This window comes from Protopterus annectens, chromosome 4.part0 (assembly GCF_019279795.1).
Source record: "Protopterus annectens isolate FY-2018-M chromosome 4.part0, PAN1.0, whole genome shotgun sequence".
Classification (NCBI taxonomy): Eukaryota; Metazoa; Chordata; order Ceratodontiformes; family Protopteridae; genus Protopterus; species Protopterus annectens.
In genome coordinates this window covers 1,156,241,604-1,156,264,490 of record NC_056733.1, presented here as the reverse complement: position 1 = coordinate 1,156,264,490, position 22,887 = coordinate 1,156,241,604, and the positions used below count along the sequence as shown (strand labels likewise).

Sequence of the window (22,887 nt, the reverse complement as noted above, 5' to 3'; positions counted from 1 at the left end):
CTTACCTGACACCTGCTACAACTAGAAAGACCCCAAAAGTACCTCACCAAGAGGATCAAGGGACTCAAACAGATGCCCTACGCAGTTAGGCTAAAGAAACTCCAGCTCTACTCAGTTGCTTACCGCCTACTCAGAGGCGATCTGTGCCTGACGTGTAAAGCCATGTCCAACCCAGAATTAATGGACATGCTCCACCTCAAGAAATCCAAATCCATCAGAACTACACGCTCCAGTGACTTAAACCTCAGCACAGAAATAAATAGAACATGCTGGAGGGACAGATTCATATCCCAGAGGCTCCCCTCACTCTGGAACAAAATCCCAATCCATGTCAGACAGAGCCCCTCAATGACCCTCTTCAAGAAGAATCTTGACGTTTGGATGGGAGATCGTAAATTTACCCCTGGGATCTCTTCTGTGTCACTGCTAGACAGAGGCACGGTAAACTAACCTTAAATGGGCTATCTTCTGTGACCTACTATACAGAGGCACAGTCAACTAATCTAAGAAGGGTGGCGAAAGCCAAACACACTCTGGCTAGGCTTGTAAATGCCCTAGGGCAGATAGCCTAGTATCAACCTATGAACCTATGGTAGGGTTTGTCAAAGAATGAATCTCTGAAACCCTGGTACTGCAGGCCATTTTTCCCACAAGGATGGCGGCATCCATTTGACGTCCCTCCTTTGCCTTTGGGGGATCCTCCTTCACATATGTCCTGGAATAGACCCTGAGACTTTTTGAACCACATTTTCCAATCTCCTCAATGATTCCTTCAAAAGGTTCACTGAGGGGTTGAAAAATGCATGCCCAAGGCAGACAGGATCTTTCCAGTCTTCTCACACCTAGATAGAGTGTCCTTAACCTTGGAGCCAAATAAAGATGTTCTGTCAAAAGGGGCATTGACAAAAGAGGACTTGAAAGGCTCTGCAAACTCACAAAGGAGTATCCAGGCATATCTCCTTATGGAAATGCCTGAACCCACTGCTCTTGAGGTTCCCTCTGCTATGTTTGAGATCAGCCTCATGGAAGAATTGGATATGGACTGAAAAGTAGATAACTGGGAAGTCACGTAGACCTGAACTTCCTCATAAATAGCACCAGAAAGGGTATTTGATAGCTCCTGAATCAAATCCCTTTGTAATCTGGTAAAATGTGCCAAGCAGTTGAGAGACCTCAGCACAAAAGAGGATGAGGCATATACATGCTTCCCAAATCTGTCCATCTCCCATGACTTCCTGTTGGGGGAGCTAGACAGTGGAACTTTCTTCAGCTAGTTCCATCTTGTTGGCCACTGCAATGATCATGGCATCAACAGGAACTCCTTTACTCCAGAACTACCTGTCCACGGTTGGTGCCATAATCCTACCCAGTATAGGAGGAATAGGTTCTTTAATGTCTAGATCCTTCCACGTCTGCCAAGAGATCATGTCAGTGAGCTCATTAGTGAGCAAAGTCACCCAGGAGGTAGAAGGTCCAGTACTAAAAGCCTCCAGGAGATCAGATTCTTCAAGCGTCGAGTTACCGGACATCCAGTGACTTCTCTGTTTAAGAATTTCCAGGATGTCTCCAAACACGACATCTTCAGGAGGTAACAAGGGGACCCTTCACCTTCATCAAAATTCTTATCCTCAGTGATGGATTCCTCCAGGGAATCAGTGTGCTTCCTCTTGCACATCCTCTTTCTGTGGACCTTCTCAGTAAAATGTTCTGGGAATGTATCTGAAGAAGAAATTACAATTCACTGAGTGTGAGCCTGGGGTATTTGCACTGACTGTCCCAGTGGAACGAGATGGTGAGGTTCTGAGTACTGGGTCATCATGGAAGACTTCAGATCTGAGGGGGAAGGTTCCATCAGAATTGCAGGAGCAGAAAAGACCCTCTCCACAGCCTCAAAGGCTGAGCAGCCTGGAGAAAAAGAAGACATCGGACCCAAGAAGACATGCTTCTGGATTATAGCCCCCTCCAGCCCTGAAGGCAAGACTTCCAAGGTGGAAGCCAGAACCGAGGTGTCCACTGCTGAGGTTCTGAGGTGTAGAGACAGCTACGAAAATCTTGGAGCCGAATACAACACCCCAGATCTGACAGGCATACTACATCTCCGGGGACTCTCCAGATCTGAAGTAACTGAAGCTCTCAGGGATGACTTCGGCTCTGAGGATAAGGATATCCTCAGATCCGAAACTGATGTGCCCAGGCAACTCAGATGCAAGTATTCTAACGCTACAGTGATAATCAGAGGAGGAACCTTTAAAGGGGGACTTGAAGGCATTAGGCTCTCCTGACCCGAAGAAGTGGGAGCTGAGGGAACTCCAGTCTGTCCCTGCACTAACAGGATCTTCCTCACCAGTCTCTTCACGTCTTCTTCAGTTAGGTTCCTGGAAGAACAAGCAGAAAAGGTAGAAGGAGACCTGTGGCACTCCAAAAAAATAGAAGGTACTCCGTCTGGGACAGGTTCCATGGAGAGAGAGTACCTTACTGTTGGTAAAGAAGATTTAAATGCAATTTTTTGGTGATACCAGATCTGACAACTTAGGATCCAATATTTAAGAACTTGTCAAATCCTGTTTGGAAATAGACGGATCTGAAACAGTCAGATCAGATTGTTTTGAGGCCTTAGGATCTGTAGCTGACATACGATCGATAAAAAGAAGTTATGTACCTACCATAATGTTCCATGTTAGTTATCTTCATCTTGCCTTCTTCTTGCTGGTTGGGATCGGAGCCGATTCTCGGCTCTGACTCGGCCATCTTCTATAGCTCGAGAGCTGTTCACTGGCTCGAGGCTACCCCTTATTCCATGATGCCTAGCGCTAGCTACCCAGATCTCGTTTGTAATAGCTAACCCCAGACTTAACCAGAGAAACAACCTGCCCAAGAACAGGTTGAGCATACCTATCATACTCTCTAAGTCAGTAGAGGAAACAAACCAGAGAATACTCAGCAAGTGAAACCAAAACTCCTCTCGATCCAATAGGACAGGGGGACGGAGGGTGGGACGCAAGAAGAAGGCAAGATGAAGACAACTAACATGGAACGTTATGGTAGGAACATAACTTCTTTATGCTAAGTTGTCTATCTCGCCTTCGTTCTTGCTGGTTGGGACAGCGTTCCTAGCACCTACAATCCTGGGCGGCTCATTGGAACAGACTCTTCAGAACAGTGGAAGCAAAGTCAGCTGTGCTCCTGGAGACCATATCTAGTTTGTAATGAGAAATTAAAGTATGAGGATTTGCCCACGTGGCACAAATAGAATCCATGGGCAACCTAGATTGGAAGGCTACAGAGGTGGCCAAAGCCCTAGTAGAATGACCTTTTGGTTTGATAGGCAAGTCTTTGTTTCTCAATTGATAAATGAAGGTAATAATGTGAGACAACCACCTGGATAAGGTCACTTTGGAAACTGGGAGACCTTGTTTGCCTAGAGCATAGGAAAGGAATAGTTGGTCCGACTTCCTTGTATCCTTGGCCCTATGCACGTAAAAACGCAATTGTCTATGAACGTCCAGTTGGTGTAATTTGTATTCTGCCTTGTTGGTGTGGTTAGGGAAAAACGCAGGAAGGTCTATAGATTGGTTTAAATTATTTTCTGAGCAGACTTTCAGAAAGAAAGATGGATTAGTCCGCAGAGCAACCCTATCCTTATGAAAAACCAAGTATGGAGGATGAACACATAGTGCCTGAAGTTCAGAGACGCGTCTGGCTGATGTAGTAGCCACCAGAAAGAGCGTTTTCCAAGATAGGAATTTAATTGAGCAGGACGCTGCAGGTTCAAAGGGGGGCATAATTAAAGAGGTTAGTACCAAATTAAGGTCTCAAGGAGGAGGGGGATCTCTCACTGGAGGTCTAAGGAAAGAAATCCCACTTAGAAAGGCTTTACAGAGCTTATGAGACATAATGTTTGAATTAGACAACCCAACATGAAAGTTAGAAATGGCCACCAACTGAACTCTGATTGTAGCAGAAGCAGTCCCAGAATGAAAGAGTTGTGCTAAGAACTCCAAAATTTCGTGGGCTGGGGCTGAAAAGGGATCTATGTTCCTAGCCTCTGCCCAACAAGAAAAACGTTTCCATTTGCTAGCATAAGTTTTTCTAGTCGTGGACTTGTGAGATGACACAATAATCTCACGCACGGCCGGGGAAATGCTGGGAAGCCTGGCTAGGGTTGGAATTGGAGCAACCAAGCTGTGAGCTGGAGTGTTTGAAGGGATTGATGCAACCCGCCTGACTGATGAATCAGTAGGTCTGGAATGGGATCCAGAGTCCAGGGCTGCTCGAGAAGGTAATGATGCAGGAACGGAAACCATATCTGTCGAGGCCAGTAGGGGGCAATGAGGATCATTTTGCAACCCAACGATATAGCTTTCTGTATGAGCTTCGGTATCAGGGGAAACGGAAGGAAGGCATAAAGGAGTCCCTGAGGCCAATCGTGGACTAGAGCGTCTCTGGGAGAGTGACCTGGAAACAGAAGAATGGAGAAGTAGTTGTTGCATTTGCTGTTGAAGGGGGTGGCAAAAAGATCGCAGCAAGGCTGTCCCCATTTGCGGAGATCAGATCCGCAACTACCTGATTCAGAGACCACTCGTGAGGCATGAGAATAGCTCTGCTGAGCCTGTCTGCTATGACGTTGGACCTCCCAAGGATGTGCGTTGCAATCAGAAATCGTTGGGAGGAAATCGCCCACTGCCAGAATCTGAGTGCTTCTCGATATAGGGGATAGGACCTGGTTCCGCCCTGCTTGTTGATGTACCACACCACTGACATGTTGTCCGTTTGAATTGCAATGGTCCCAGAAGGGAGAGAGTCGTGAAGAGCTTGCAATGCTAGGGGCACGGCTCTCATTTCTAGGACTTTTATATGCAGATGGTACTCGTGAGGCTGCCAAGTGCCTTGGACTGTCCTGCCCTGATAATGCCCCCCACCCTATCAGGGAGGTGTCTGTGTTCACTGTGGAAACCGGAGGGGGCTGAATGAAGACACTAGACACTAGTGGGGAGACCATCCACCAGGAAAGGTGCCTTTTGCATGCTTCTGTGATCATGATCATGTGAGACATGGGCAGCTGTTGGAAAGACCATTGTGTGAACAGAAGCCACTGAAGGATTCTCATGTGAAAGCGGGCCAGAGGGATTAGAAGAATTGCCGCTGCCATGGAACCCAGAGTTTTTAGGATGAACCTGACTTGGATCCTTTTGCTCTGCATTAGAATTTGAACTTGCTGGCGAATTGTAGACACCCTGTCTGGCGGCAGCCTTGCAGACATGTTCCTTGTGTCTAAGTCTGCTCCTATATAGGTGATAGATTGACAGGGCAACAAGGTAAATTTTTTGAAGTTTATTGTGATGCCTAGCTGGGAGCAGATTGTGATTGTGTAGTCCCTGGCTTGGAGAAGTTGATGCCTGGTAGTAGCAGTGAGGAGCCAATCGTCTAGATATGGAAACACCTGGAATCCTTGACGTCTCAGGTGAGCCGTGACCACTGCCATACAGTTGGTGAACACCCTGGCGGCTGTGGTGAGACCAAAGGGCAGAGCTCTGAACTGGTAATGACTGGCTCCCAGCTGGAAGCGAAGGAATCTCCTGGAACGCCTGTCCATTTTGATGTGGTAGTACGCATCCTGAAGATCTATGGAGCGCATCCAATTGTCCTGACCCAAAAAGGGTAGAATGGACTGTAGCGACCATCCGAAACTTTGTTCTTTGAACAGACATGTTCAGTCTGCTGAGATCCAGAATCGGTCTCCAGTCCCCTATCTTTTTTGATACCAAAAAGAACCTTGAGTAAGTTCCGGATCCATGTTGATCTGCCGGGACTTCCTGGATGACTCTTTTTTTTAGCAGTTTTGAAACTTCTATAACTGCTTGGTCCCTCAGATTGGGTGGAACATCTGGAAGGGATTTGCTTGAAGGTAAAGGGGGCTGAGTGAAGGGAATTTTGTAACCTCCGGATATAATTGACCGTACCCAGTACCCATTTGTCTTGCGTTAAATTTTTCCAGGCTTTTGGGTACAGAGAAAGTCTTCTCCCGACTGCCTCCAGAGGCAGGCAGTCGGGCAACCCTTCAGGGATGTTGAAAGGGCTTCTCAGAGAAAGATTCTCTGTTGCCCTGGTTCTGCGGACCCCCTCTGCCATGAGGGCGGCTTCTGTTGTTGTTATTTCCCCTTCTGCCCCTGGAGGAAATATCGCTACGTGTGTCAGGCGAGGCCCCCTGGGATTTTCGGAACCACATTTTACCACTCTTCTGACCCTTGGGGTATGGTCTGGAAGGAATGGAAAAACAGACTACCACAGCAGAGAGAGTCTTGGCTTCTTGCTCACACCTAGTCAAAGTGTCTTTCACCTGTGGTCCAAAAAGAAAGGCACCATCAAAGGGGGTGTTGGTGAATGACACTCTAAAGGGTTCCGCAAAATTACACAGCCGCATCCAGGCATGTCTCCTCAGGGCCACACCCGTACCTGCGGCTCTACTCGCACCATCGGCTGCATAGGAAATGAGCCTCATGGAGGAGTTGACTACAGAATTAAGGATCACCAGCTGGGAAGCCACTTTAGCTTGAGCCCCCTCAGCTGATGGATCTTGAAGAGTATCTCCAGGTAAAATGGCATAAGTAGTTCAGTGACCTCATAGAAAAGGTCGCTGAAGCAAACATTCACTTCCCATATCTGTCCATAGTCCTAGACTCCTTGTTAGGAGGATGGACAGACGAAGAAGTTTCCGCTAACTCCTTTTTTGTGGCTGCTGCTACCACCATGGCATCCACCGGAACACCTTTGTTAAGGAACTGCTTATCATGGGGTGCAGTGATAAACTTTCCAGGTCTCCTCGAGGTTGGTTCCACTGTATCCGGGGCTGACCAAGCCTTTCGAGCCACCACTGACATAAGTGGATCGAAAGGCGGAGAAACCCAGGAGGTGTAAGGTCGGGAACCGAACGCATCCAGGAATACAGACTCATCCTCGGTAGCAGCTAGGGGATTCCAGTTTCCCCTCTGCTTAAGCATTTCGAGGATGTCCGAAAAGGAAACATCTTCAGGGGGGATCTCGGGGACCCTTCCGAGTCATCTAAGTCTGTATCAGACGTGACAGACTCAGGGGAGTCAATGTGCTTCCTCTTGCACTTCTTCTTACAAGGGGGCTCCTCTGAATGATCAGGGAGGCCTCGGAAGAAGAGGAAATACCCACTGGGGTGCCCTGGAGTGCCGGTTCCCCACGCTTGAGGTCTGGAGGAGGAGCAGAGGTTGGCACAGGCACTACAGGGGACGGAGCCAATGGGGTCGATAGTGGAGCTGACTCAGTGGCCAGCACACTCCTCATGACATCGAAGGCGTCCCTGCCACGATGCAGAGAAGGCTCCGGTTCCGAGGAAATTGGAGTCCTTCTCCGCACCGAGGGAGATGGCTCCGAGGCCATTGTAGGAGCCGAGCTCACCTGCGCCGAAGCTCCGAGAGGGAGATCGGAGTCGGACAATGGTCCAATGCTACTCGCCCCCTCGGAGTTGACGAGGGAGCCCCGGTGCCCAGATCCCTCGACGGACGGCACCATCGAGGGAATCAGAGCCGACGACAGAACCGAAGGAGAAAGAGTTATCGGAGTCGACGGTTCCACTACTCGAACCCCGATGAACTCCGGCTCCAAGCTCAATGGAGTCGGAGGAGGAACATCGATAGAAGTGGATGGAGCCGACACCTGTTGAGGAGGGCTGGACAACATTTTGGCAAGTGCCTGCGACTTAAGCAACCTACTGACCACTCTCTCCACGTCGTGATCCGAGAGCCTAGAGGATCTGTGACTGTGCTCGCTCTTTAGCAGGGGAGACCGAGGAGCTGAATGAATTGATTCCAGAGAGGGTGACCTCAGCCTCTTGTGGCTCAGCGACGGCTCCAAAGATTCTGATGGAGCCAACGGGGAGACAGTCTTATCGGTTCCAGCCGGAACCGAAGTAGCAGGTAGAGTCTGAACCAAAGACGGCTCCACACTTGGAGCCGACGATCTGGACGATTTTGGGGATTTCACAGGCTGAATCTTGGCCGGTGAATCCTGGGGCTTTAAAAGGTTCCTAAGGATAAGCTTATTCTTACGCTCCTGCAGAACTCTTGGACTAAATGCATGGCAGATAGAACAAGAGTCCTGCAGGTGCACAGCGCCTAAGCAATAGACGCAAGAAGTGTGCCCATCTGTCAGAGACATTTTCTGACAGCATGAGTCACACTTCTTGAACCCACACACCTTGGATTCTTTAGACATCCTGAAACCAAAAAGACAACAATAGCTAATAACCATTATACAGTCTACAGAAAAAACACAGACAGTACAGTATAATACAGACTAAAGTTTTTTTTTGTTTTTTTTTTTTGGTTTTTTTAGGAAACCTGTAACTCAAACGGCTGGCCTAACAAGAAGGTATAAGGAAAGCCTCTAACCTAAACGGCTAACCTGACAAAAAAAGGATAAGGAGGGGGAGGGGAAGAACTCTCTAATTAAAACGAGTTCTAAGGTGGGGGGACTACAAAAAATACACTTAACTACCACAACAAGCATAAAACTAAAAGTTAACAATACCCACTAAGAAAAAAGATTATTTCACAGAAAAAAAGTTCTATAATAAAGTCAATACAAGCCTGAGCCAGAAAAATGACACCTTGCAGCTGAAGCGGCAAATGAGATCTGGGTAGCTAGCGCTAGGCATCATGGGATAAGGGGTAGCCTCGAGCCAGTAAACAGCTCTCAAGCTATAGAAGATGGCCGAGTCGGAGCCGAGGATCAGCTCCAATCCCAACCAGCAAGAACGAAGGCGAGATAGACAACTTAACATGTTTTGATTTCTTGTGATCCGAAATTGAGATCAGACCCTTTGCTGAGCTTTTTCTCGAAGAATCCAAGGTAGAAGATGATGATGATGAAGGCCTCAGAGAAGAGGATTTCTTTGACTTAATTTTTGAAGTAATACCTTCAGAAATAGCTCCTCCAAAGGAGAAAGGAAGAAGGCCTTTCAAAATGAGCTCATTTTTTCTTTCCACTAAAGCTCGTGGATTGAAATAATGATAAATAGAGCAGTCTTCTTGCAGGTGAAGAGGCCCCAAACAATAAACACATAAAGTGTGGGCATCTGAGAGAGGCAATTTATGTCCACACTTTACACATTTTTGAATCCTCTTGGCTTACCTGACATGTTTAGAGATTCTAGAGAAGAGTCTAAACAGAAGAAGGAGAAAGAGACTTTTTTTTTTAGCAAGCAGAAGGAAAAAGGCAGAAAAATACCAGCAATGGTAAGTACAGGAAGAGATACTAACGATAGTATCTGGAGAGTAAACAAGTACAAAACAAGGGAAGAAAATTAGACAGGGATTATTAAACAGATGAAAATGGAAGTAGGGCAAGGTTTAAGATAATATAGATAGTAAGCAAAGGAAATAAAAATCTAAGAAAATAACTCACTTACCTCTAAGAAGTTTGAGAGTAGCAGTAGACCATGTCTTTTTTTTTTTGCTGGAGCGGCAAATGAGATCTGAGGTAATAGGGGTTGGTGCATTATGAGTAAGGGTGAAGCTCAAGAGTTCCTGGTTGCCATGAGCTTTAGCAATGGCTGGGTGGGATCCATTCCCCATCAGTTGAGGAATGAATGAAAATTGGCAACATCAAATCTTGTGTTTGTATTTGCTATAGACAGCTGCCCATTTTCCTTCCTGATTCCATGTCATGTGTCTTAAAATTTTACTAATGTAATCGTTAGGATATACATTATGACAAGTCTGTAATGGACAGTTGTTTTCTGTCAGTCAGTCAATCACGCAATAAATAAGTAAATAAATACAGTTATATTCAAGTAAAAGCAAATTAGAACATATTAAGATTGCTTATCTCATGCCCAGCAGCTATTATTTTTACATCTGTGTTACTATACAGTATGATAATTATTATACACTTTACAAGAAACTTTATTCTGGTCCAATTTGCTTTTACTTAACAAACTGCTTTTATTTGTTGATTTATTGTCTGTCTGACTGATAGATTGTTATGCATTTGTCCATGGAAATCTGTTATAGACTACTACAGAAAACACATACCCACTACAACAGTCAAATGTTATTAGGAAGTAACTGGATGCACTCACACACAGCACAGATTGTCGATTCATACTGAAAGCATTTCTTCTCCATATTCCATTTTACCTCTAAACAACAGTTACATTTAGAAAAAAAATACACCTCTCTGGCATGCATTATACAGTAATGAGCCATTTTAACTGAAAGACATTAACATGTATTACATCACTGTTAATGAGAAGTTATGTACCTACCATAACGTTCCATGTTAGTTGTCTTCTCTCGCCTTCTTTCTTGCTTGATGGGTTCGGAGCCGATCCTCGGCTCCGACTCTGCACTTTGCTAAGCTCGAGAGTCACTTTTACCAGCTCGAGGCAGCCCCATATCCCATGATGCAAGGCGGTAAGTACCCAGATCTCGTATGTTGTCTATAGGCAATAACACCTAGCATAAAAAACTTCCCAAAAGGAAGAAAGAAGGAGAGAAAAGCCTGAAGGATGGTTTGGAGGACCAGCACTGTATGGTCTTCAGAAGCATACTTCCATGTAGAGAGAAGGGTCTGTCCAGGCCAGGGGGAAGGAGGGAGGGTCGCAAGAAAGAAGGCGAGAGAAGACAACTAACATGGAACGTTATGGTAGGTACATAACTTCTCAATGTTAAGTTGTCAATCTCACCTTCAATCTTGCTTGATGGGACCGCGTCCCTAGCACCTCTATCCTGGGTGGCTCAATGGAACAGACTCTTGAGAACTGTAGAGCCAAAACTGGCTCTGTCCCTGGAGGCCAAATCCAATTTGTAATGGGAAACAAAGGTATGAGGAGTGGCCCAAGTGGCTACTGCACAAATAGTGTCTAATGGAAGTCTAGCTTGAAAAGCTGTGGAAGTGGCTAAGCTTCTGGTTGAATGCGCTGTAGGTTTCGAGCACAGCTGTTTTCCCCTGAGCTGATAAATTTCAGAGATGACAGAAGAAAGCCATCTAGATAAGGTCACTTTTGAGACAGGAAGGCCTTTCTTGTTATCAGCATAAGAAACAAAGAGCTGATCGGATTTCCTGAATTGTTTTGTTCTGTCCAAATAATATCTGAGTTGGCGGTGAACATCAAGATAATGTAACTTTTGTTCCGATCTGTTTGAGTAGTTTGGGAAAAATACAGGAAGATCAATAGCCTGATTCAAATTAGTCTTTGAGGCGACCTTAGGCAAAAAGGTCGGATTAGTTCTCAAAGATACTCTGTCTTTGTGAAAGACTAAATAGGGGGGGGGCGAACAGAGAGAGCATGAAGTTCAGACACCCTCCTAGCCGATGTAATAGCAACCAGGAATAAAGTTTTCCATGAAAGAAATTTCAGGGAACATGAAACAGCTGGCTCGAAGGGAGGAAGAATCAAGGATGTCAGCACTAAATATAGGTCCCATTGAGGAGGAGGACTCCTGATTGGAGGTTTCAGGAGAAAAAATTCCTTTTAAGAAGGCTCTACAAAGCCTGTGGGACATAATGTTGTGATCTGCGAACCCGACATGAAAGTTCGAGATAGCAGCCAACTGAACTTTGACCGTGGAAGAAGAGGAGCCCGCGTGAAAGATTTCCGCTAAGAAATCCAAAACTGCTTGTACTGGAGCAGTAAAGGGATCAATATTTTTAGCTTTTGCCCAACAAGAAAAGCGTTTCCATTTGCTAGTATAAATCCTCCTAGTGGAGGATTTTAGAGAAGCTACTATGATGTCTCTAACAGGATTAGAGATCATAGGAAGCCTGGCTAAGGAAGGAAGTGGAGCAACCATGCTGTGAGGTTGAGAGAAGGGATAGACCGGTGCAGCTGACCCGATTGGTGAATCAGAAGGTCTGGCACTGGGTCCAGATGCCACTGCTGCACCAAAAGGTGACGATGGAGGAACGGAAACCAAATTTGTCGAGGCCAATAAGGAGCAATGAGAATCATTTTGGCTCTCAAAACGGTGGCTTTCTGGATTACTTGTGGAATCAGCGGAAAGGGAGGAAAGGCATAAAGAAGACCCTGGGGCCAATCCTGGGTCAGAGCGTCTCTGGGGGGATGGCCTGGCAGTGGGAAGAGAGAGAAGAAGTCTGGGCATTTGCTGTTTTGGGGAGTAGCAAAAAGATCACAACATGGGCGGCCCCATTCTAGAAAAATCTCCTCCACTATAGATTGTTTGAGACCACTCGTGAGGCATGAGAATAGCTCTGCTCAATCTGTCCGCTAAAATGTTGGTTTTCCCAGGGATATGCGTTGCTACCAGAAACCGATGAGAGGAGATCGCCCATTGCCAAAGTCTGAGAGCTTCTCGACACAAGGGGTAGGACTTGGTTCCACCCTGTTTGTTGATATACCATAGTACAGACATGTTGTCTGTGTGAACTGCAATTGTTCCCAAGGGAAGAAAGTCGTTGAGGGCTTGCAACGTTAAAAGCACTGCTCTCATCTCTAGGACATTTATGTGCAGGTGGTATTCGAACGGTTGCCATGTCCCATGAACCATCCTGCCCTGATAATGACCCCCCCACCCGATCAGGGAGGCGTCCGTAGTGACAGTGGCTACCGGGGCTGGGGGTACAAAGGGTCTGCCTTGGTGAATCTGGGGAGAAGTAATCCACCATGAAAGATGATTCCTGCAAATTTGTGTCACCAGTATTTGGTGACGCATCGGAAGTTGTTGGTAAGACCACTGAGTGAACAACATCCACTGAAGCATGCGCATATAGAAGCGGGCCAGGGGAAGAAGGGTAATGGCCGCAGCCATGAGGCCCAACACCTTTAGAACCATTCTGGCTTGTACTTTCTTGCTGGCTAGGATGATCCTCACGTGACTTTGTATATCTGAGACTCTTTGGTCTGTGAGGGTAGCTGACATCCGAACAGTGTTTAAGTTTGCGCCTATGAAAGTAATAGACTGGCAGGGCAATAAGGAGGATTTTTCGTAGTTGATCGAAATTCCCAATTGAGTGCAAAGATTTATTGTGTAATCCCTGGCTTGAAGAAGTTGATGCCTGGTGGTGGCTGAAAGGAGCCAGTCGTCGAGATACGGAAACACCTGGAATCCTTGACGTCTCAGGTGAGCCGTGACCACTGCCATACATTTGGTGAACACTCTGGGGGCTGTAGTGAGACCAAAGGGCAGGGCTCTGAATTGGAAATGACTGGACCCCAGCCGAAAGCGGAGAAACCTTCTGGAGCATCTGTGAATTTTGATGTGATAGTACGCATCCTGAAGATCTATTGTGCACATCCAGTTGTCCTTCTCTAGGAAGGGCAGAATTGACTGAAGTGTGACCATTCGAAATCTTGTCTTCCTCACAGACTTGTTGAGTCTGCTGAGATCCAATATTGGTCTCCAGTCTCCCGTCTTTTTGGGGACCAAAAAGAATCTTGAGTAGATTCCGGGCTCTGAATGGTCTGTTGTAACTGGCTGAATGGCTCTTTTTTGTAGAAGTTTTAATACTTCTAACTCTGCAATTTCCCTTAGACCGGGTGGTACATCTGGAAGGGAATTTGAGTGAGAGAAGGGATCTTCCTCGAAAGGAATTTTGTAACCCTCGGATATGATCGACTGTACCCATCTGTCTTGAGTGAGGGAACGCCAGGCTTCTGGGTACAGCGATAGTCTTCCCCCGACTGCCTCCAAGGATGGACAGTTGGGCAACATCTCAGGGATGCTGAAAGGGCTTGTCAGAGAGAGTCTCTCTGCTTCCCTGGTTTTGTGGACCCCCTCTGCCTCTAGAGCGGCGTCTGTTATTGTTACCCCCTCTGCCTCTAGGGGTAAACTGACCACATGTATCCGGCGTGACTCCTTGGGATTTGCGGAACCACATTTTGCCACTCTTCTGTCCTTTGGGGTAAGGTCTAGAAGGGGTGGAAAAACGGACCCCTACGGCAGAAAGAGTCTTGCCGTCCTGCTCACACCTGGTCAATGTATCCTTCACTTGAGGGCCAAACAAAGCTGACCCATCAAAGGGAGAGTTTGTGAAGGACGCCTTAAAGGGATCTGCAAAATTACAGAGCCGCATCCAGGCTTGGCGTCTAAGAGCCACACCTGTACCTGCGGCCCTACTCGCTCCATCCGCTGCATATGATATCAGTCGCATGGAGGAGTTAGCAATAGAATTAAGGGTTCCTAGCTGCGAAGCAATTTTTTCTTGAGCCCCTGCAGCTGTGGGATCCTGTACTACTTCACCTAGCTCCTTAAAGATGTCTCTTTGGAGTCTGGTGAAGTGACATAAGTAGTTCAGCGAGCGCATAGCAAAGGTCGCTGAAGAGAACATCCGCTTACCATACCTATCCATAGTCCTAGAGTCCTTATTAGGAGGATGGACAGGTACGGAAGGATCTGCAAGTTCCTTCTTAGTGGCAGCCGCCACCACTATGGCATCAGCAGGGACACCTTTAGTAAGGAATTGCTTATCCGAAGGGGCAGTAATAAATTTAGACGGCCTCCTAGGAACTGGCTCTACAGAGTCAGGAGCAGTCCAAGCCTTTCGAGCAATAACCTGCATAAGGGGGTCGAAAGGCGGAGACACCCAGGAGGTGGAGGGCCGAGATCCAAACGCCTCCAGGTATACCGACTCATCCTCAGAGGGATTATTGGAGGGCCAGTTTCCCTCTGTTTAAGGAGTTCTAGGATGTCTGGAAAGGAGACATCCTCAGGCGGGATCTTGGGGATCCCTCCGACTCATCTAAGTCGGTATCTGAAGTGATAGACTCAGGGGAGTCTATGTGTTTCCTCTTACAAGTCCTCTTGCGCGGAGGATCCCCTGACTGATCAGGAGAATCCTCGGAAGAGGGGGTTCTTCCCAGTGGGGAAACCTGAGGCGGAGGATCTCTGGGTCCGGGAGCAAGAGAGATGGCAGAGATATCGACAGGCACCGTAGAGGGAGGAGCTAAGGGAATAGACTGCTGGCTGAGTCCAGTGGCCAGCACACTCTTCATCACCTCGAAGGCTCCCCTCCCAGGGAGGTCAGAGAGAACCCGTTCCAAAGAAACCAGAACTCCAGGGCCCACTGAAAGAGAAAGCTCCGAGGCAGATGTCGGAGCCGAGCTCACCAAGGCCGAGGCTCCAAGGGGAAGAGTGGGGTCGGACAAGGGTCCGATGCCACTCACCCCCTCGGAGGAGACCAGGGAAGCCCGACCACCGAATCCCTCTAAGGAAGGTCTCGAAGAGGAGATAAGAGTAGATGCTGAGGGAGCAGAAGGGGGAGGTATCTGCCCCTCAGCCATAGCAGAAACTATTCCCGAAGACTCCAACTCCAAACTCTTAGATAGAGTCGAAGGAGGAACTACAACAGGGTGTGGATTAATAATCGTCTGTTGGGACGGACTATGTAGCATCTGGGCCAGTGCCTGTGATTTCAATAACCTACTGACCACCCTCTCTAAATCATGGTCAGAAAGCCTGGATGACCTGGATGATCGGCTCCGATGGCTCCGTTCCGAGAGGAGAGGTGAGGCTGGAGCCGAGAGTATCGGTTCCAAGGAAGGGGACCTGGACCTCTTCCTCGAAGGAACCATCGGAGCCGACGAAACCATAGATGCAGTCGGAGCCGAAGACTTTTCGGCACCGACAGAAGGTCTCGATGCATCGGCTCCGGCCGGAGCCGACACAGACATAAAGGTAAGGGTGTCGGAGCCGATCGGCGCCGACACCGAAGCCTGAGCCAAATGGTGGCTGATGTGACTGAACCAGTATCGGCACCGATAGCCATCGGTGCCGAAGATTTAAGCGAACCAGGATCGGCTCCAGCCGGAGCCGATCTTGACTCGGAAAGAGTCGGAGCCGAGGCCGCAGGCTTGGACACAGAAGCCTGGGCCTTGAAAGACTTAGAAGTCTTGCTCGGAGCCGACTTAGCCGGAGAGCCCTCCGGTTTAAGTAGACCCCTTAAAATCAATTTATTTCTCCTCTCCTGCAGGACTCTCTGGCTAAAGGAATGACAAATCGCACAGGAGTCCTGCAGGTGGAGAGGTCCCAGGCAGTATAGGCAAGAAGTGTGACCGTCTGTCAGAGACATCTTCTGACAGCACGAATCACACTTCTTAAAGCCTGAGACCCTTTCTTTGGACATAGTGCAGAAACACTCACAACACAGTCCCAAAAATAATGAGAACTAACCTCTCACACACACACACACACACACCCTAACAAGGGGGGGGGGGATGGGAGGGGAAAAGGCCTGACTAAAAAAATTAAGGAGTGAGGGAAATTTTAGTCAGAAAAGGGCTTAAAATATACTAAAAACGTTAAAATTAAAGTTTAAAGTGAAAAAGGGGCTAAGAAAGTTTTATATAAAACACTTACCAGGAGCTGGCAAAAGGAGGACCTCATCAGCGAAGCGGCAAACGAGATCTGGGTACTTACCGCCTTGCATCATGGGATATGGGGCTGCCTCGAGCTGGTAAAAGTGACACTCGAGCTTAGCAAAGTGCCGAGTCGGAGCCGAGGATCGGCTCCGAACCCATCAAGCAAGAATGAAGGCGAGATTGACAACTTAACATTGATATGTTTTAATATATTTAATACATATTTTGGTCATAATTGTCTTTTTCTTCCCTACAGCTTAATTTTGGCTCTTATTTTGTTATTTTAGAAAAGCTGCATACAGTATTATTAAAAATAAAACTTTGTTATTCATCTAATACTATTTTTTTCTTATTCCCACAGGGCAAGTCATTCATTAAAGATGCTTTGAAGTGCAAAGCCCATGCTTTAAGGCATAAATTTAGCTGCATAAGCCTTAAGTGTTCTACCATCAAATATATGGTGTTTCAGCTCCAAAGGGAGTGTTATCAAAAGCATGATCTTTGTTCTGTAGCCAAAGAAAATATCCAGGTGATTGTGGATATGATACATTTTAAATACCTCTTCCCACATGGGTAAGTATAAGTAGTAGTGTAGCAATTTAATGTTTTTTAGAGCTTTGCAAAATGCCTTTTGAGTTTTTTGTTCTTTTACACTGCCTATTTTTTAATTGTATTCGTATTATATGCACACTTATTTATCTTTTGCTCCATGTCTTCTTTTTCATAAGCTTTACAAACCACCAGTGAACTGCAATTTTATAATTTTCATTTTAATGGGAAAATGCTACTTTCCGGATTTTCCTTGAGAAAAGGTAATCACCTCACTCAGGCACTACACAGTTAAGGTTCCTATACATAGCACAAGCAGAAAGCTATAAGTGGAAAGAGATGATGATGAAATGGGGGGGGGGGGCTCAAGAAGTAAGGAGAGACTGGGATTTTGGATGCAGATACTTAAGGAGAATAACAATAACCACACAGAGTATTATATTCATAAAGTAGCAGAAAGTATTCTAACAACTAAGGCAACACGGGAATGGAGAAAAGAGATTCTGACGATGGGTTTGACTGCAATTAGGGGTACAGAGAATACATAAGAGGGGACTGGAATTTACTAGAGAAAACTGGCAAAGAAAAGTACAGTTTTGTACACTTACCATAAATGTAGATGTTCGAGTGTATTCACTGTTGCAGTCATTACATTTGGGTAATCTGCTGGCAGGTTGCCCTCAGCTGTCATGAATTCCAAAGTCTTGGGTCCTGCGTCGGTTGCTGTCTCCTCTTCCATGATGTCAGGTCGTCAGGGGTATAAAACATGCGGCCGACGCCATTTTCTTTAGTTTTTCTTGCCCCCGATGTCAGGTGCCCCCAAAAAGGTAGCAATATTTTATATATATATATATATATATATATATATATATATATATATATATACATGCATTAATATAAACTTTACCTTCATCTACAAGCAAATACAGCACATAGGCTGTAGAAGATAGAGAAGGAAAGATAAACTTTAGAATGACAGGGGGATGGTGGGAGGGTAACCTGGACTGCAACAGTGAGTACACTCGAACATCTACATTTATGATAAGTGTACACAACTGTACTATGTTCTTCATGTTTCACTGTTGTAGTCATTACATTTGGGTAGAATCCCAAAGCTATCATTGGGAGGCTGGAGCTAAACAGCATTAGGTGCGGCTATAAGGCCCTGCAGCACTGCAGTGGCAAAGCCTGCCCTGGACTTAAAGAGGCAAATGGTAATGCTTTGTAAAGGTGTGAACAGAACTCCAAGTAGCAGCCTCTAGAATGTCTTTGGTTGGTACTCCTCTGAGAAAAGCTGCTGAAGTAGCTGCAGCTCTGGTGGAATGAGACCTAATGCCCTTGGGCACAGGTTTACCATGGTGTAAGTAGCAGAAACGGATGCAGTGGCTTATCCACTTTGAAATTGTCTGTTTTGAAATAGCCTTCCCTTCTGATCCTGCAGCATATGACACTAGTAATCACTCAGTTTTTCTTAGAGCTTTAGTCCTGATCAAGTAGAATCTTAGCTGTCTGTGTACATCCAAGGAATGCAGAATCCTCTCCCCTTTGTTCTGCGGATTTGGATAAAAAGTTGGCAGATGAATTGTTTGGTTAAGAGCCACACTGGAAACCACCTTAGGCATAAAAGTAGGATTTGTCCTCCGAGACACCCTGTCTGGGTAAAATATGATAAAAGGCTCTACAGTCATGAGGGCCTGCATCTCTGAAACTCTTCTTGCTGAAGTAATTGCTAGTAGCAGAGCTGTCTTCCATGATAAGAACTTTATATCAGCGGTAGCAGCTGGTTCAAATAGAGGCAGGGTGAACTTTTCCAACACATGATTGAGGTCCCATGCAGGTAATGGTGATCTTCTAGGAGGCCTTAAATTTTTGGCTCCTCTAAGATACTGCTTTATTAAAGGATGAGAAAAGATTGGTGGCTCTGTATTGTAATGAGCCGAAATAGCAGAGGCATGGATTTTGATTGATGAGAAATATAGGCCTTTGTCAAGCATCTCAGTCAAGTATTGTAATATCTGAGGAATATGTGGTTCTGCTGTATCAGTTCCTTGTGCTTGATTCCAAGCACAGAATCTCTTCCATTTATCAGCATAAGATTTTCTAGTACAAGGCCTTCTGGCTTCCAAAATGACATCCATCACAGCTTTACTGAGAAGTGTCGTTTGTATGATTACATGATTAGCCATGCTGCCAGGTTCAGAGTCTGTAGTTGATTGTGCAGGATTCAATTGTTTTGCTGTGACAGTAGTTGTGGTCTTTGAGGCAAGGTCCAGGCTGGGTATTGAGACAAGCTCCTTAGGACTGGGTACTAGTATTGGTGGGGCCAGTCCGGGGCAATTAATATCATCTTTGGCTTCTCTTGTCTGACTTTTAGAAGGACCTTGGGTAGAAGAGGCAGAGGAGGAAAGGCGTAAACCGATAGGTTTTTCCAACTGAAGGATAGAGCATCCACTTTCCATGCTTGTCTGTGATAAGTCCTTGTGCAGAATCTTTTCAATTGATAATTTTGAGGAGAGGCAACTAGATCTATATCTGGGCTCCCCCATTTCTCTGTTATCATGCTGAAGACTTGTGGATTTAGTTTCCACTCGTGAGGATCCATAAGGTTTCTGCTTAAATCGTCTGCCAGAGTGTTTTGTTTTCCTTGCAGGAATTGAGCTTGAAGATGTATTTGGTAGGTCAAAGCTGTGTCCACAGTGCCATGGCTAATCTGCAAAGGAGGTATGAATGTGTGCCCCCTTGCTTGTTTATATACCACATGACTGTGATGTTGTCCATCTTTATCAGTAGCTGTCCTGGATGAAGTAAGTCCTTGAAGGCTGTTAGGGCATTTTGAACAGCTAGCATCTATTTCTGGTTGATATGTAGATGCATTTGTTTTGGTGCCCATATGCCCTGAATGCATCTTCCTGCCATGTGGGCCCCCCAGGTATAATGTGATGCGTCTGTTGTTAAGGTTTGGCTGGCAGGGGGTAGAGTGAAGGGCCATCCCATGTTTTGGTGACAGGCCTTTGCCCACCATAGAAACTCCTGTTGCAGGCAGGGAATGAGAGGAATCATTGTTTCCAGACTGTGTGAATGTTGACTCCATAAACGTTTTAGGTACCATTGAAGTTTCCTCATATGCAGTCTTGCATATGGAATTAGTAGGATGCAGGATGCCATGAAGCCCAGAGGTTGCAAAATTTGACTTGCAGAAGACTGTGCTTTTGTTGCCATCTGTTTGAAGTAAGTAGTCAGTTGCCTTTGTTTGCCTGGCGTGAGGTAAGCCATCTGGGCAGTTGTATGCAAGCTTGCACCTAGGAATCTTATCTTTTGAGAGAGTACCAGTTGTGATTTCTTTTCGTTTATTGTGTACCCTAGGCATGTTAGAAGCCTTTTCACAAATGCCAGGTGTTGAAGAAGAGTGTCCTTGTTCTCTGCTTGAATGAGACAGTCGTCCAAGTAAGGATATATTTGTATACTTCTTTGTCTGAAAAATGCAATTACTGGTGCCAAGCACTTTGTAAAGACCCTGGGCGCAGTAGATAAGCCAAAGGGCAGTGCAGAGAATTGGTAATGCATTAAGCCAGCCATGAATCTAAGGTATCTTCTGCACGACTGTCTTATTGGGACATGCAGGTATGCCGCCTTTAAGTCTAAAGTCACCAGCCAAGCATTCTTGCCCAGCATGGGCAGAAGCTGCTGCAAAGTCAGCATTTTGAATTTTGGAATGTCCAGGTATGTGTTCAAAATCAATAAATCCAGTATTGGCCACCAGGCCTTGTCCTTTCTGGGTACCAAGAACAGTCTTGAGTAAAAACCGTGTCCTTTTTCCTGTTCTGGTACTGTCTGAATAGCCGTCATATCCATGAGTGACGTCACCTATTTCTGTGCCTCTGCCCATTGATTTTTTGGCAGATCTGGCCAACCATTTGTCATTGGCAGAGTGTGGAAATGGAATCTGTATCCCTGTGATACGATGTTTAGTACCCACTTGTCCTGTGTTATTAACTGCCAATTTTGAGCAAAAAGTGCAAATTTTCCCCCTATGGGTGCTGCCAAAAGATAAGTGCTTGGTGTAGGCAAAGGGAAGTCATTGGGATTGCTTTCTGTAGGTTTGCGCTTTATCTCCTCCAAATTTGGAGGTGGATGCACCCCATTGCTTTGACCTATATTAGTCTTGCTCTTGGTATCTGGAACCCTTAGGGCATCTGGATTTGCCCCTTTGAGCTCTGTCTGACACAGGAAAGGACCAATTTTTGTAGGCCGGTGTCTACTGAATCTTGGTGGCTGCACTTGTAAGAAGTCTTTAACAGTTTGCATAGACTTAGCATTGTCTTCCATTTTCTTTAAAACCTCTTCTGCCTTAATACTAAATAGAGAATCATGCTGTAAAGGTGCATCTAGCAATTTAGCTTTAACATGATCAGGTAAATTTTGTTCCTTTAACCAGGCATGCCTCCTAATCTCAGATCCAGTAACTGCGGCCCTGCAGGAGGCCTCTAAAGAATCAAAACCACATTGCAAAGTATGCTTTCCAACTTGTTCAGCTGCATGCAATAATTCCTGCAATTCTTTATTTTCTGCACATTCTGAAATCAACATCATTTTCTGTTTCAGCAATCCCATAACATGTTGTTGGTACTTAAGCGTATGAAATTGACAGTTTAAGGCCCTGATTGCCAAGGTTGCAGATGTATAAACCTTTTTTCCCCATCTGTCCAGTGCCCTTGAATCTCTGTCAGAGGGGGGTAGGATTTTTTGCTGTTGTGGCCTTAACTCCCTTTGGGCCCTGTGAAATAGTTTCAGGATCAGCAGCAGGGTTTCTAAATAAAAATGTATGTGAGTCAGGGACCCTGTAATATCTATCAGGCTTACTGGGAGCCAGTGGTAAGGAGTCAGGGGTCAAGCTTGACTCCGAAAACACATCATCCACAATGTCTAAAACAGGGGGAATGGCTAAAGGCTTGTGCTGAGGGAGAAGAAGGAAATCCCTGAGCCTCTTTTTTGATTCTGAGAAGTCTTGACACTACCAGTGAAAATGCTTCCTCAAAGTATGCAGGGTTTCTCCAAATGAATAATCCTCAGGAGGAGATGCAGATGGAATAGACTCCTCAGCATCAGAATCCTCATAAGGAGGTATAGATAATTCCTGATCAGAAGAGGAATCGGAAGAAATAGAAACCTGATCTGAAGATTCATAATCAGTGTCTTGCCTAGGCCTCTTATCTGGAGGGGGATGGGTACCCCTGATCAAGGTAATAAGGTCTTCAGCCATTTTGATCATCTGTTTTTAGGCATAGATGTCTGTGCACGTGGCTCATGCATCGTTTTTTTAGTTTTAGAAGTTGCTTTGTTTTTGGTTTTGCAGCTGTCGTCGGTTTGATATACAAATGTTGAGGTCTGAATACACCCTCAGAAGCCGGTGCCTGCTCAGCGGCTTCGGACCCATCCGAGGGAAATACATCCGTCGGTCCAATACCTTGAGTATCTTGCGGCATGCCGGACACCACATGGGTGTCAGTAGAGGCCTGCGACTCGAAGGCAGCGGGTATCAGGGGCTGCAAAAGCGCCTCACTGAGTACCTGCGACTGGCTTAGGAGAAGCTTTGTCATCGGTTTTGGAGCTCGACTGCCTTTCTCTGTCCTTTTCTTTGTGTTTTTTATGTACTCCGGTAGTCGGATTGCTATCTGACAACATTTCTGGGTAGTTAAATCTGTTTCCAAAATACTTTGATGCAAAAATATACCGACACTTAATAGTGCGTTGGTTAAATCTAGCACAAAACCGACAGCCAGGCACGTTGTGATCAGGGCCTAGGCAAAGAATACAGTATAAATGGAAATCCTTATGAGGTATTTGCTTCCCACAAGTAATACAATTATTGACTTTTTCTGACATCTGTAAAAAGCAAGAAAAACGTTTCCCCAATGGAGTACTTAGCTTTAGTGAAGACTTCGGTTCTGAAACTCAAACTCAAATATTTCAGTAGTCAGCCGACCGGCACTTGC

At 45.9% G+C, this 22,887-nt stretch overlaps 1 protein-coding gene across 1 annotated transcript in view; it reads left to right on the top strand.

Moving 5' to 3' along the window:
- STC2 (stanniocalcin 2) overlaps positions 1-22,887 on the top strand; it is a 430,822-nt gene that overhangs the window by 256,179 nt on the left and 151,756 nt on the right. The window contains exon 3 of the mRNA XM_044069121.1: positions 16,707-16,918. Coding sequence (XP_043925056.1) covers positions 16,707-16,918 — 212 coding nt within the window. The remainder of the gene's footprint in view (positions 1-16,706; positions 16,919-22,887) is intronic.